Below are 13,847 nucleotides of genomic sequence, written 5' to 3'. Positions count from 1 at the left end.
CTAAAATTTAAAGGCTTAATTGAGCTTTGTAATCTACACTCTATTCTAATTTCTAGCATTGGCCATTATAGGCTTGTTGATAAAGTTGAAGGCTTGATTGAGTTTTCTAATCTGGATTCTGGAGTCTATAATCTATTCTACCATTGGCCATTATAGGCTTTCTGTCAAGTCTTGACTCTTTTTCTATGTTTTTAGCTAGTTTTGCACAGTTTTGGCATACCAAATGTATGCATGCATAAAATTTATATTTTTTGGACCCAAAAAATACAATTTGGTTTTTTGAAACTTCACCTATTATTTTGAAACGTTTTGAAACGTTTCAAAACGTTTCACGTTTCAACGTTCTGAAACGTTTCATTGAACTATGCCCAGAATAGAGCACCGCTTGATCTAGTGCACACTGATTTGTGTGAGATGCCACAGTTATCACTAGGGGGTGCAAAATATGTTATTACTTTCATTGATGATGCCACACGCAAAGTGTGGGTCTATTTCTTGAAGCATAAAAGCGATGCCTTAGATGCTTTCAAGAAGTTTGTCGCTCAGGTTGAGAATCGAACAGGTCGTAGGCTGAAATGCCTCAGATCCGATAATGGGGGTGAGTATGTGTCACATGCTTTTGTGCAGTTTTGCGAAGCTAAGGGCATCAAACAGGAACTCACAGCCCCTCATAATGCATCTCAAAATGGTGCAAGTGAGCGGATGAATCGAACTATTCAGGAGAAGGTTCGATGTATGTTGTCTTATGCTGCATTACCCCATGGCTTTTGGGCAGAAGCCGTGCAAACAGCAGTTCACATTATTAACAGGTCGCCAAACAAGGCTTTGGAGTTGAAAGTGCCAGAGGAGGTGTGGTCTGGCAAGCCACCTTCATATAAGCACTTACGTGTATTTGGCTGCGAGTGCTTTGCTCATGTACGCAAAGAACTGCGCACCAAACTGGATCCAAAGTCTATCAGATGCATCTTTATGGGTTATGGTGACGAAGGTGAAATGGGGTACAGGTTATGGGATCCCGTTAAACGGAAGATTATACGCAGCAATGATGTCATCTTTAAAGAGGATAGTGTACACAAGGAACCCGTGCAACCTGTGGAATACAGGAGGGTTATTTATGATGATGCTGGACAGCAAAGAATGCCCATTTATATGCAGCAGCAGGCTGCTGCAGATAACCCTGTTCAAGAGGGTATACAGGCTGAAAATCAGCCAGATAATTTTGCCAATGATGCACCACTGGATATGCCAGCAGATGGGGCTGTAGAACAGCCAGATATGGTGGTACAGCCACCCGTCATGCATGACGAACAGGCTGGACAGCAGCCTAATCCGGAACATTTTGTTAGGAGGAGCACCCGTGTACAACGGCCTCCTACCAGGTTTGTTCCAGGAGCCAATAATGTGGCTGATTTTATCATGCTGACAGATTGTGGTGAGCCTTCCAGCTTCAAGGAAGCTATGGGAAGAACAGAAAAAAAGAAGTGGGAGAAAGCCATGCAGTCAGAAATGGACTCCCTACTTCAAAATGATACATGGGACTTGGTGCAGCTACCTGCAGGCAGAAAGGTTTTTCCATGCAAGTGGGTTTACAAAGTCAAAGTGGATTCAAATGCTTTACCGAGGTATAAGGCCAGATTGGTTGCCAAGGGATTTAAGCAGGAGAAGGGCATTGACTTTGATGAGATCTTTTCCCCTGTAGTCAAGATGACTACTTTGAGAGCAGTGTTAGCTCTTGTTGCTCATGACGACATGGATTTATGTCAGATGGATGTGAAGACAGCTTTTCTTCACGGAGATCTCAATGATGAGATCTATATGAGTCAGCCAGAGGGATATGCTGTTAAAGGGAAAGAGCAGCTTGTGTGTAAGCTCAAGAGGAGCTTGTATGGACTCAAGCAGGCGCCAAGAGAATGGTACAAGAAGTTTGATGCCTTCATGCAGTCCCAAGGGTATCATAGGTGTGAGACCGATCATTGCTTGTACACCAAACGGGCAAAGGATGGCAGTTTGATGCTACTCATTCTATATGTGGATGACATGCTTATTGCCAGTAAATCTCAGCATGAGATTAGTGCTTTGAAGAAACAACTGCATAAGTCTTTTGACATGAAAGACTTGGGTGATGCAAATCATATTCTTGGCATGCGGATTACTCGTGACAGGTCCAAGGGACTTTTGTTTCTGTCACAGAAGGAGTACATTGACAAAGTACTGCAGCGGTTTAAAATGGGAAGTCTATTAGTACCCCGTTGCCTCCACATTTAAAACTCAGCAGTAAGGACAGCCCCAGATCAGATGATGATAAGGCTGAAATGGCCAAGGTTCCGTATGCATCTGCAGTTGGTTCTTTGATGTATGCCATGGTTGCCACTCGTCCGGATATTGCTTTTGCGGTGGGAGTCATCAGCAGGTATATGGCAAATCCAGGTAAGAGGCACTGTTAAGCAGTGAAAGGTGTCTTGAGGTATCTCAAGGGTACCAAAGACTTGTGCATATGCTATGGTAGGCAAGATGCATTGGTGCATGGTTTTACAGATTCAGACTATGCAGGGAATGCAGATAACCGGAAGTCTACTACCGGTTATATTTTCACATTTGCAGGAGGTGCTATATCGTGGGTGTCTCGGTTGCAGAAATGCATTGCACTGTCAACCACTGAAGCTGAATATGTTGCAGCCACTGAGGCTTGCAAGGAAGCAATATGGCTTACTCGGCTGGTGGGAGATTTGGGCATTACAGGAGATATGCCAGTTTTGCATTGTGATAGTCAGAGTGCTATCATGTTGGCAAAGAATCCGGTCTTTCATCAAAAGACTAAGCACATTGATGTGAAATATCATTTCATCAGGGAGGTACTGGAAGACAAGCGACTCGAGCTTGTGAAAGTGCACACTGATGATAATCCTGCAGATTTGCTCACTAAGAGCTTGCCTACAGAGTGGTTTGCACATTGCCGCCACAACATGGGATTAGGATAAGACCATTCTTATTTTATGGTCTTGTATACAGTAACTGTATATTGCTGTAATTTTTATTCTTTTCTCCCCTTTAGGCACATTGGCCTTTAGGTGGGAGGTTGTTGGGGTAAAGGCACATTGCCACCCCTTTATTAAAGATAGGACATCTATGACTGTCTTAAGACAGTCATAGGGTAAAACCTAATCCTAATAAAACTAATGAGTTTGTGGTGTGGCTCACATCACTTCACACCGCATCTTTGGTGTCTACTCTCTCTCACTCTCTTCCCCTTTGCTCTTCTCCTTGCTTCCTTCCCTCTCATGTTATACTCAAGTTTAGAGTTAACAAAGAGGAATATAAGTCAAGACACCCAAAAAGAATATATAAAACACCAACACATTCTTCAAATGTATTTCAAGCTTTTAATCTTGATTCTCAAGTTTCAACTTCAGATAAATCGATCTTTAAGGATTCAAAAGCATATGTATTCTAGAATCTAGATATATGAACATTGAATCGTTAAAAAACAGAAAAAAATTCTTTTAAAAAAATTTCAGGATTTTAGCGAAACAGCGTTTCGTGCAGAGCGTTTCGTATTGTTTCGAAATGTTTCGTGACGAAACGTTTTGTCGCATGTGTGACTATGCTCTTGGCTCAGTACCCTGTAATAACAACAGGAATGATGACAAGTGTAAGGCTATACGCCAGTAACTCAAGTTTAAGGCTAAGCATCATTTTTTGTTTGAGGCAAAGATGATAGCAAATACTATCCTTTGGTACGCTAGAAGAAGTAGGATTTCATTCACCAGAACAAGGAGTTAACAAACATTCTGTTTAGTAACAAATCTAAAGACTTCTGGCGTAATTTCCTTGAGCTGCGAGCCCCATCCCTTCTCGCGGACATGAAACCGTGGCACTCCGATGCAAGCACACTATATGATGTCCTTAACCAGCATGTAATTTCTCGCACGTATCACGTCCTGCATCATGCACACTTTCCACTGTCAATGGTGTCAAACATACACAATGGCCGAGCAAAAGACCATGAGGGCCTACGTACTAAGTTCATTGCATATGGAATAAATACTTTGGTCTCAGCAAAGCTTTTTAATGAAGCAGTTTACACCAGTTTCCCTCACACATGGACCCTTAACACCATCACTCCCATTCACAAAGCAAGGGATACCATGAGCTCGGAAAACTACACCATCATTATGAATGGATATGTTATGTCCAAGATCTATGCATGTGCTCGACACAAAGGTTAGCCGGTTTGCACGCCAGGGCATGGAGACAGAGAGTTTATTGCTGCTTTGTGGATTTCCGCAAAGCTTTTGACACAATACCGAGAGCTTGACTCATCAGAAGTTGGGGTATGATCAAAAGATCATTTGGGTGGTCATGGCACTTTACGAGAGAGTCTCGAATAGGATTCGGACAAGTGTTGGGTGGACAAAGGAGATTATGAGCATTATTGGGACAAAAAAAGGTTGCCCACTATCACCAACCTTATTTGGTCTCTTTATAGACGAGCTCGAGACTTTCATTCGGACTCTAGGAAGGGCCAGCTACTCTCTAGCTGGATCCTCGGTCCAAATTCTCCTATACGTAGATGACGTAGTCCTACTCTCATCCTCAGCAGAGGGGCTCCAGCGACACTTGGATGCACTCCATACTTTCTACAAGACACGTGACTTGAAGGTAAACCTTCGTAAAACCAAGGTCATGATCTTCAATACATCCCAGGCAGCCATGCATAGAGAGCACTTCACACCAGATGGGCTACCAGTGGAGGTGATTGCATCCTATACATACTTTGGGATTCTTTTCTCTGGCCCAATCTTCATGATGCGACCAATGTTGGAAGCCCGACTAAGGAGTAGATATGCTGCGCTTACTAAACTCGAGTGACAGTGCTTTCACTCTAGTTTCCAGCATCCCCAAAGAAAGTCTCTTCTCTTTGACTCTTTGGTCCACCCAACGGGTATGTATAGCAGCCCTTGTTGGGAGCTAGGCCTATCAAACACAGGTTGGGCTCAAGTGGAGAGGCTTCACATCTTATTATTTTACGGATGATCCGCACGAAGCCTTTAGTCCCACATCAAATAATCCTAGATGAGTTCGGAGCAACCCCACTACAGCTTGATGCAAAATTCTACGTGATCATGTACCTCTATCAAGTCGGGGAGTATGGTTCTTGCACTATGGGGCAACGCAGGCTACCATGATTGGCCCTATCTTCATCCATGGCTTTGCTCGTTGAGGGTGACCAAAGGTGCTGGTATGCACGCACATGCAGATGGTTTGAGAGTCTGGTGCTCCACATAGACAGATCACCCCCTTCCAGTATAGCATTGAGGTCCCCTCCCTCCCACTCACATATAACGAGGTGAACCAAGTCATCTCAGAGGATCTCTTACAACAACACACATTCAGGACCTGATTCGCACCTCGCAAGCTTCCTGTGAAGCTCAACTTCTACAGAGGCCATTACTTGCGGATTTCGTAAAAGGGCTTCATTGATCCACTAGGATACACATGGATCCATCTCGCCCACTCCTTGAGGATATCAATCAGGAAATCCCGTGTCTCATCACACCGACTTCGCATGAGGGTGGACGGGATGAGGGCATACCCATACAGGACAGTATCTGCACTTTATGTGATCAACAGAACATCGTGTCAAAGGAGCACTTTGCTTTCAAATGCCCTGTATTCTATGAGATCCGAGTTGCTATCACACTGTCTCTTCAGGGACGGTTTCAGGCCCCTATCTAGTTTCTTGTCCTACCCAGATCAGAGATGCTTGGCGACTTTCATCCACGAGGTTGTTTATCTTAGGGAGGCTCAGGACACATAAGCGAGATCAGGGTGTACAGCCAATCTCCACTCAGAGCATGATGACTGAGTTGTTTCGACCAAACAGCACTAGCCAGCAGGGCTTAGGGAGACGGCAGACCCAAGGACCAGAGCGAGCAACACGGCAAAGTTGCCATGTTTTAAAAAAGGCCAAGAAAGCAACAAAGGAATGCTCTGTAACAGCTGCGATACAGAATGCAGAGATGCCAGACATGCATGGAGCTCAGCAATAGCAGAAGAAAAAACAGCAAGGGAAAGAGAATACAAAACAATAACCAGGACAAAAAAAAGGAGATGCCTGCAAAGCATACAACAGGAGAGGTACGAACAGCTCAAGAGGGACCGGAGACAATTCTTCGAAACAGTCCCAAAAAGGAGGGGCAAAATGGGAAGACATGATAGTGTTACCAAGCACCTCACGAGAGAGACCAGAGAGATGACAAGAAAACAAAGTCACTTTCTATCAAAGCATAAGGTATCATGTCAATTGACAACATAGAAATGGACTAAAGAAACTAGCCGATGGCAAGGCACGGCTTTCTCGAAGAATTATTATGATGGGGGGGGCAGAAAACAAGAGAGCTGCTAACCATCGTGATGAACAAGGCAATAGAAGAGGGGTTCCCACAAGAGTGGCAAGCCAACAAAATAGGTAAGTTCACTCAGTGGTTGAACAGTGATGGATATTCAGAGGGATGGTCGACTCCATCCAAGGATGGATGGCCAGAATTAGAAGCCCAAAATAAAACAGACTGGGGTAGAAATCCCATTGAAAAACTTATATTTTATATTGACCACCATTTTGTTTTTGGGAAGAAATTTTCCCTTTTGTGATAAGAGAAGGTTATATTCATGTTATTATTGCCCACAAAAAATGTTATTACTTTTATGCCACATATGTTCATTGGTATGTTAGATGTTATGAATCTATTTATAAAACAATACTTTCCATATTAATTATGAAAGTCACTTCTAAGAAAAACAATTAAATGTTTTGAATTTAATAAAATTATGGATACATTAGCCATGGATTTGGCTGCCCACATCACTATGTTGATGACAGGGAACAGTGTGTGCTTTCGATAACCCAATATATGATATATCCTTCGGAATAATCTAGCTAATTGAAAACTGAGACTGTGTGGAGTCACTAGTGACATGGCTGTGTCACATCAGTGATAATCTCAATTAGGATTGGTCTTCTTGTTGGAATCGGAGTCCTAGTGTGTGTGGTCCTAGTGTGTGTGGTCCTAGAGTCCTAGGAGTGTCCTACAGTTGTGTGAGTGTGAAGAGTCTTGAGGCCACTTGTGCCACCTCATCACCTAGATTATAGGATCTAGATTCTCTTGTGTGTGACCTCATCTATGAGGTATCAGTGTGGGAAGATAAGGCTTGCCCAGCCTATAAATGAGGCCATGTACTTGCTACGATTCAACCAACTATCAACATCAGCTATTGTGCCTCAGCTTTTGTCTCCAATCATGTGATGAGTGTCTCTCACCCTCTCCCCATTTTCAACACTTCTCACTCAAACCCCAGTTAAAATTGAGGGAACTTCTTATTTGTTGGAATTATAGATATAATTCAGCAGTGACCAATGTAATATAATAAGTTAGTTAGGGGCACTTTTCCCTCATTTAGAGGTTTTTCCCCCTAACTGCAGTTAGTTCACTAACTATGGTTAGTGACTACTAAGGTTTTGTCACTATGACAAAACCTTATCTACACTACTTTGTGTTGCACTCTTTTACACACTCTATTGAGCAACTACAGCTTCCAAGCTTTTGACTCTCTCACTCTCTCTAGCTCTCACACTCTCTGGCTCTCATTCTCTCTATTCCTTCATTTGGTATCAGAGCAGGTCCAAGAGTCTGGTGCTCCTTGCTCCCTCAAGCTTCAACCATAACCTCGACTTTCAGCCTCAGCAAATCTGCCCGTACAGTCCGTACGACTGTACGGATTTCTCACGCCTGCCGTACGAGTAAGCCTACCGTACGATTTCGCCCGCCGTACCAGCGCCGAAATTGTTCGTAAACTGCTGCAGTACTGTTCCGTACCAGTTCCGTACCTGCAGTCGTACTTCGCCGTACCTGCAGTCGTACTTCGCCGTACCTGCGAAAAGCTGCGTCATCTGCGCCGTACTTTGCCGTACCCTGTGGCCGTACACCGTACAGCGCCGTCAATCTGTACTGCATCTGCTTTTCGCCGTACCTGCAATCTGTACTTCACCGTCAATCCGTACTGCATCTGCTTCAGTACAGCAGCACGGATCTTCTTGGTTTTGGACAAGAGATTTGGCAGGTGATTTTTGGCAGGTTATCTTTGTTTTGGCAAGTGATCTTTGACAGGCTAAGTTTACAGACAGCCATTATTTGGCTAAGTATTCTGCAAGAACATTTGGGGCATTTTACAGATTGAAGCCATTGCAATCATTGGGCAATTTTGAAGCTATCACAAGAGCAAAATTGCAGATTTGTCTGAAATTTGGGGCTTTTGTATTAAAATTGCAGATTTGGGGCTTTTGGCATTTTTACCCCTTTCTGGCTGCAATTTCTAGCCACAAATTGGGGTTTTTGTGTTTGGAGAGCATTTTTTGGAGTATTCAGTATATACTGCCTTTATTGGAGTGTTTGGAACACTTTTGGCAGATTTTGGAGAGTGTTCTATGCTTGGACAGATTTCTGACAGCTCAAGTACAGAAATCTAAGTTGCATATACAGCCCGTGCTTGGGTGTGGTTTTTGGGAGTTGTGCATTCTATTCCCAGTAAGGGAATTCAGCTTTGTATCTGCTTCAATTCCTTTTTCAGATATGGCCCATCAAAATCAGAATGATTTTCAGTTCGGTGGTCTTTCTCAGGAAGACAAATTGGATGGTACCAACTACTCCCTCTGGAGTTTCATGGTACGTAATATTCTGATTTCTCGCAATTTATGGGATTATGTCAATGGGGATGAAATCCGACCAGCAGATATTGCACCTGCTACCCCTCCTCACCAAGGAGGTGGAAGAGGTCGTGCACAAGGTGCAGCTGCAGGACAAGTTGTTGGTGCAGCTACAGTTAATACTCCTGAGCAAAAGAGATGGGATTCACGAGATGCCTTAGCCTTGTCTTGCATCTCTCTTTCAGTGAAAAGATCAATCATTCCGCATATCCGGTCGTGTAAGACCTCCAGGGCAGCGTGGGATATTTTGGAAAGCATGTATGCAGCACGGAATGATGCCAGGGTATCTTTTTTAAAAAGAGAGTTGAGCAATACACATATGGAGGAGGGTGACTCCATGTCAGCCCACCTCACTAAGCTACAGGATCTCAGAGAGCAGTTGTTAAATATAGATGAAATTATTCCTGATTCAGAGATGATTACAACCACTCTGAATTCTCTTCCTGAGTCTTATCTCAGCTTTCATACTTCGCTGAATTTATCATTGAGGGGGGGTGCAAATCCTCTTTCTTTTCATGAGCTGATAGGACTTCTGCTTCAGGAAGAGCAGACCAGGAAAAATTTGGCTTCACGTGCAGGTGAACAAGCCATGCTCTCAAAATTCAAATCAAAAACAAAGGGACAGGCAAAAACAGCAGCAAATCAGCCTTCCAGTGGGTCAGGACAGCCTTCACAAAAGGCTAAAAGTGATGCAAGCAAGCCCAAAAAGAAGGGTTTCTGTCACTACTGCAAAAAGCCAGGTCATCACATAGCAGAATGCAGGAAAAGGATTGCAAAGGAAAAGAAAAACAGCTCAGGAATGGCTGTTTCAGATTCAGCCCCTTGTGCATCTGACAGTGGGGATGCTGCAGCCAACTTTGTTGGTCAAGATTATGCCTTTTTATCTTGCATTTCTGATTCTAGGTTGGCTGTTCCAGATGCTCGAAGTTACATGCAGGAGAGATCAGTATGATCTTTGTGTCCACACATGACAACGTTGCAGATATCTTCACCAAAGCACTACCACGTGAGAAGTTCGAGGCATTTCGCAGTGCCCTGAACTTATATCCGTTTGGTGATTGATCAGCCTTGTACATGACATTGGCACTGCAGGGGGGTGTTGGAATTATAGATATAATTCAGCAGTGACCAATGTAATATAATAAGTTAGTTAGGGGCACTTTTCCCTCATTTAGAGGTTTTTCCCCCTAACTGCAGTTAGTTCACTAACTATGGTTAGTGACTACTAAGGTTTTGTCACTATGACAAAACCTTATCTACACTACTTTGTGTTGTACTCTTTTACACACTCTATTGAGCAACTACAGCTTCCAAGCTTTTGACTCTCTCACTCTCTCTAGCTCTCACACTCTCTGGCTCTCATTCTCTCTATTCCTTCATTATTCTCATGCTTTGGACTGAACACCAAATAGAGGATGTAGAGGACCGCTCAGAAATGAACTATGGCATCTTGTGCTACATGCCCTGCTTGAAGTTGGTAGGTGTGTTTTAGGATATAAGTAGCCCTGCATTAATTTGTCTTGTCAGATATAGATAAGGGTTCATTCTCCTATAGTTTGTGAAAGCAAGGAAAGATTGAAAGAAGTTGGATCCAAGTTAAGGATCGCTTCTGTAGTGTCAAAATGTATTAAGCTCACAGGTTCCTCATGTGTGAGTAAACTTGGTGGACTTGAATGTGGCTTGCGGTCACTCCTATGAGATTAAACCTTGTAGATACAATACTCATGTCAGAAATAGGTATTCAGTGAGTCTCATGTCAAGATGAAGATTGAGAAGTCAAGTTGTGTACTGACTGAGTGTCCACCCATACATTTCTCTCAAAGCCAAGGTATTTTGGTTGTGTACAAGTCTGGGCAGCCCTAATAACTTAAGGGGAGAGAGAAGACAAAGTCTAGAATGATTTTCTAGAATCTAGCAATAGATTAACTATTTCACAACTTCACTATAGGGCCTAACAACGCCTAGACCGTCTAGGGTCAAGGCAGAAGGTTAGAGCTAAAAAGTTTCCACAGGGCATTTAAATAGGCACTTGACTGCTCTCACAAATGGTAGATAGGTACCCCTCCACAACTTCATCCGTGGCATCAGAAACCTCATTCCCCACCGGCTAGAGGAAGGCTTCGTGTGAAGCTCAAGCCCCAATTCAAGTGCTGCAAGGAATTGGCCAGACAAACCTGATCCAATCCATTGCAGTTTTATTTGATAGAACTAATACTCAACACTCACTCTCAGCACAAAAAATGTAAAGGACTCACCAATATATGAAACCAAACCATGCTATATTTGACATGCATCCACATAGATACAAGCTTGCACTTGTGGAATATCACCATTTGCATGAGACCATGTGCATGTGTATCAGAAGAAGAAGTATACAGCACAAACACAAGTCCCTGCATGAAGGTGCTTCCGTGACTCTATGTGAATCCAGAAGAGGAGGAAAAGGACTTGTAAAAGATTCAACGTCCAGAAAATATCATTGCCTGTTAAAACTGTGCACATGCTAGAAAGAGGAAATAAAAGAAAGAAGCAGCTGAAAACTCTATAACAAGATTTCAACAACTTTAACTTTGAAAAAGTATTACTGAAAGAACCTTTCCAACTCACACTTCTCATTGCAGGCGAGAGAATAATGTGTTCTGAAAGATGGATAAAAGGTGGTGGCATACTTGCTTTCAGGTTCTTCTGAAGGCATTACAGAAACCTGTTCCTGTATAAAGTTTGTGATGCTGTCAGCATCCGAGGAGCTTAGAGTTTCCATGCTCTCCCCCTGTCTTGGTAAATTTCTTATGCTAGAAACAGGCAGCCTCGCAGGGATGGAAAAGGAGGGCATAGATGGCACAAAGTCTGCATGTAAAGTTTGTGTATCAACAGCATTGCCTCGCTCTTCAAGTGTGTTTTTCAATCTCTGTCCTTTAACCATGTCAACCCTTGACTGTGGATGGATTCCTGAAGCTGACTCGTGAGCATGTGCTGATTTCTTTGGAGCATCTTCAGATGTACAAACCTCTTCTTCATGCAATGAGGAAGTTTGGGCCATCCTGTTTGAAGTTGAAACCTTGTCTTCCATCAGATTTTGTGGCCTTGATTGTTGATTTGCTTTGAAGCTTTTGTCTCTCAATTTGCTTGCATCAGCAACACCATTTGAAGCTTTGGGCCTTGAAAGCTTTAGATGCAGTTTGCTAGCTGCTCCCGTATCAACGGGCAGCTTTACTTCCATCAAAGGCCCTTCTTCAGTCAGTTGCGACTTGCCTTCATGAACAGAAGGTCCTTCCTCTATGAACTGTTCAGAGTTTGAAGCCAATGCACCCTTTCCTGATCCCTTCACCTCAAAAATGTCGGTGGATTTCTCTTCAGAATCGCATTGCTGTGGGCTACCTGCAGACATGATATTTCCTGATACCTTGACACGAGACTCCTGTGGCACCTCTTCAAGCTTACATTCAGATTCTTCAATTATCTGAGTTTCTTGAAAAATATGTTGTGTTACTTCAGGTCTTGACCTTAGTGATGGTTTCTCTTCAATTGAACTACAGGGAGAACCTTCTGAATGCAAAAAATCAGATCTTACTCTTGAAGGAAGGTTAGAGGTTTGGTTGAGATCAGTTCCGTCTTTGTCTGTTGCTGTGTTGGCGTTGGTTAAAGATGGCCTGTGTAACAGACCATCATCAGCAATGCTTTCATTTGTTGACTTTAAAGTTTGCCTTTGGCTGCTCATGGATTCAGGTGATGTGACATTCTCTGTCAGAACAGCAGCATCCACACACTCTGTTAAAGGATGATTAAGGGAAGGTTTCCTAAGCAAAGGCTCATGCACAATTTCATGTGCATCAAGCTGTGGTCCTTGGTTGGATGACGATATTGCTCTTGACCCCCACTGAACGGCTTGAGGAAATAAACCCTGTGAACCTTTGTGCCTCAATGGACGACTAGTGAGATTGGGAATGCTAGATGCTATAGAAGAAGCTTCTTGCCCAGTAGCATCAGTCACGGAATCCATTTTCATGCTCACGCATACAGGTGATGTGACCTCCTCTGTTGAAATTGATGGAGCCACACTATTTGATAAGCTTTCAGTGAGGGAAGGTTTGTGAAGCAGAAATTCGTCCACAATTCCATGTGTATCAAGTTGTGGTCCTTGGTTAGAGGAGGATATTGCTCTTGTTCCCCTCTGAACTGCTTGAGGAAATAAACCCTTTGAGCCTCTGTGCCTTACCGGAGGAGAAGTGAGATTGACAATGCTAGGTGCTGCAGAAGAAGCATCTTTCCTGATAGCATTAGTCACAGCATCCATTTTACTGCTCCCAACTATAGGTATTGTGGTCACCTCTGTTGGCAATGATGCAGCCACACTACCTGTTAAACTTTCAGTAAGGAAAGGTTTCCGAAGTAAAGGCTCATCGACACCTTCATGTGCATTGATTTGTAGTCTTTGGTTAGGTGAGGATATTGCTCTTGATCCCAGCTGGACTGCTTCAGGAAGATTACCCAGTGCAGCATTCTGCCTCACCGGAGGAGAAGATAGATTGGGGACATTGGATGCTGCAGAAGAAGCATCCTGCTTTATAGCATCGGTCGCAGCATCCACCTTACTGCTCTCAAGTATATTTGAGCTGACTTCCTCTGTTGGAAATGATGGAGCTGCACTTCCTGTCAAGTTTCGAGAGAGGGAAGGTTTCCGAAGCAGGGACTCATCTATAACTTCATGCATATCAAATTGTGGTCTTTTGAAAGATGGGGATTCTTCTGTTGATCCCAACTTAAATTCTTGAGGAAGTTTTCTCACTGCACTTTTTTGCCTTACTGGAGGAGAAGCAAGATTGGGAAAGCTAGAACCAGCAAAAGAAGCATTTCGCCTGATAGCATCAGTTACAGCATCTTTTTTAGGCTTGTCTATCTGTATTTGATAGTTCACAGGACCAGATTTGCTCAAAGGGTTCAAGGATTCCTTGCCCCTCTTTGCCAATTTTTCAAATTTGACATATGTTGCGTCAGGATCCAGCTTTTTCTTGACAACCTGACAGAAAGAATTGCAGTGTCAAACACCTGTAAGAAATATGAACAGCCAACCATAAATTTGTACAAC

At 43.2% G+C, this 13,847-nt stretch overlaps 1 protein-coding gene across 2 annotated transcripts in view; it reads right to left on the bottom strand.

Annotated features, from left to right (window-relative positions):
• LOC147882465 (Nucleic acid-binding, OB-fold-like protein) overlaps positions 1-13,847 on the bottom strand; it is a 125,479-nt gene that overhangs the window by 82,679 nt on the left and 28,953 nt on the right. For both annotated transcript variants that reach the window (XM_087400165.1, XM_087400164.1), the window contains exon 2: positions 11,431-13,778. In XM_087400165.1, the coding sequence (XP_087256291.1) occupies positions 11,431-13,778 (2,348 nt within the window). The remainder of the gene's footprint in view (positions 1-11,430; positions 13,779-13,847) is intronic.

This window comes from Dipteris shenzhenensis, chromosome 29 (genome assembly GCF_047967505.1).
Source record: "Dipteris shenzhenensis isolate YYH24624 ecotype China chromosome 29, Dip_SZ_1.0, whole genome shotgun sequence".
In the NCBI taxonomy this organism is placed as follows: domain Eukaryota; kingdom Viridiplantae; phylum Streptophyta; class Polypodiopsida; order Gleicheniales; family Dipteridaceae; genus Dipteris; species Dipteris shenzhenensis.
This window is presented reverse-complemented; position numbering and strand designations above follow the sequence as displayed.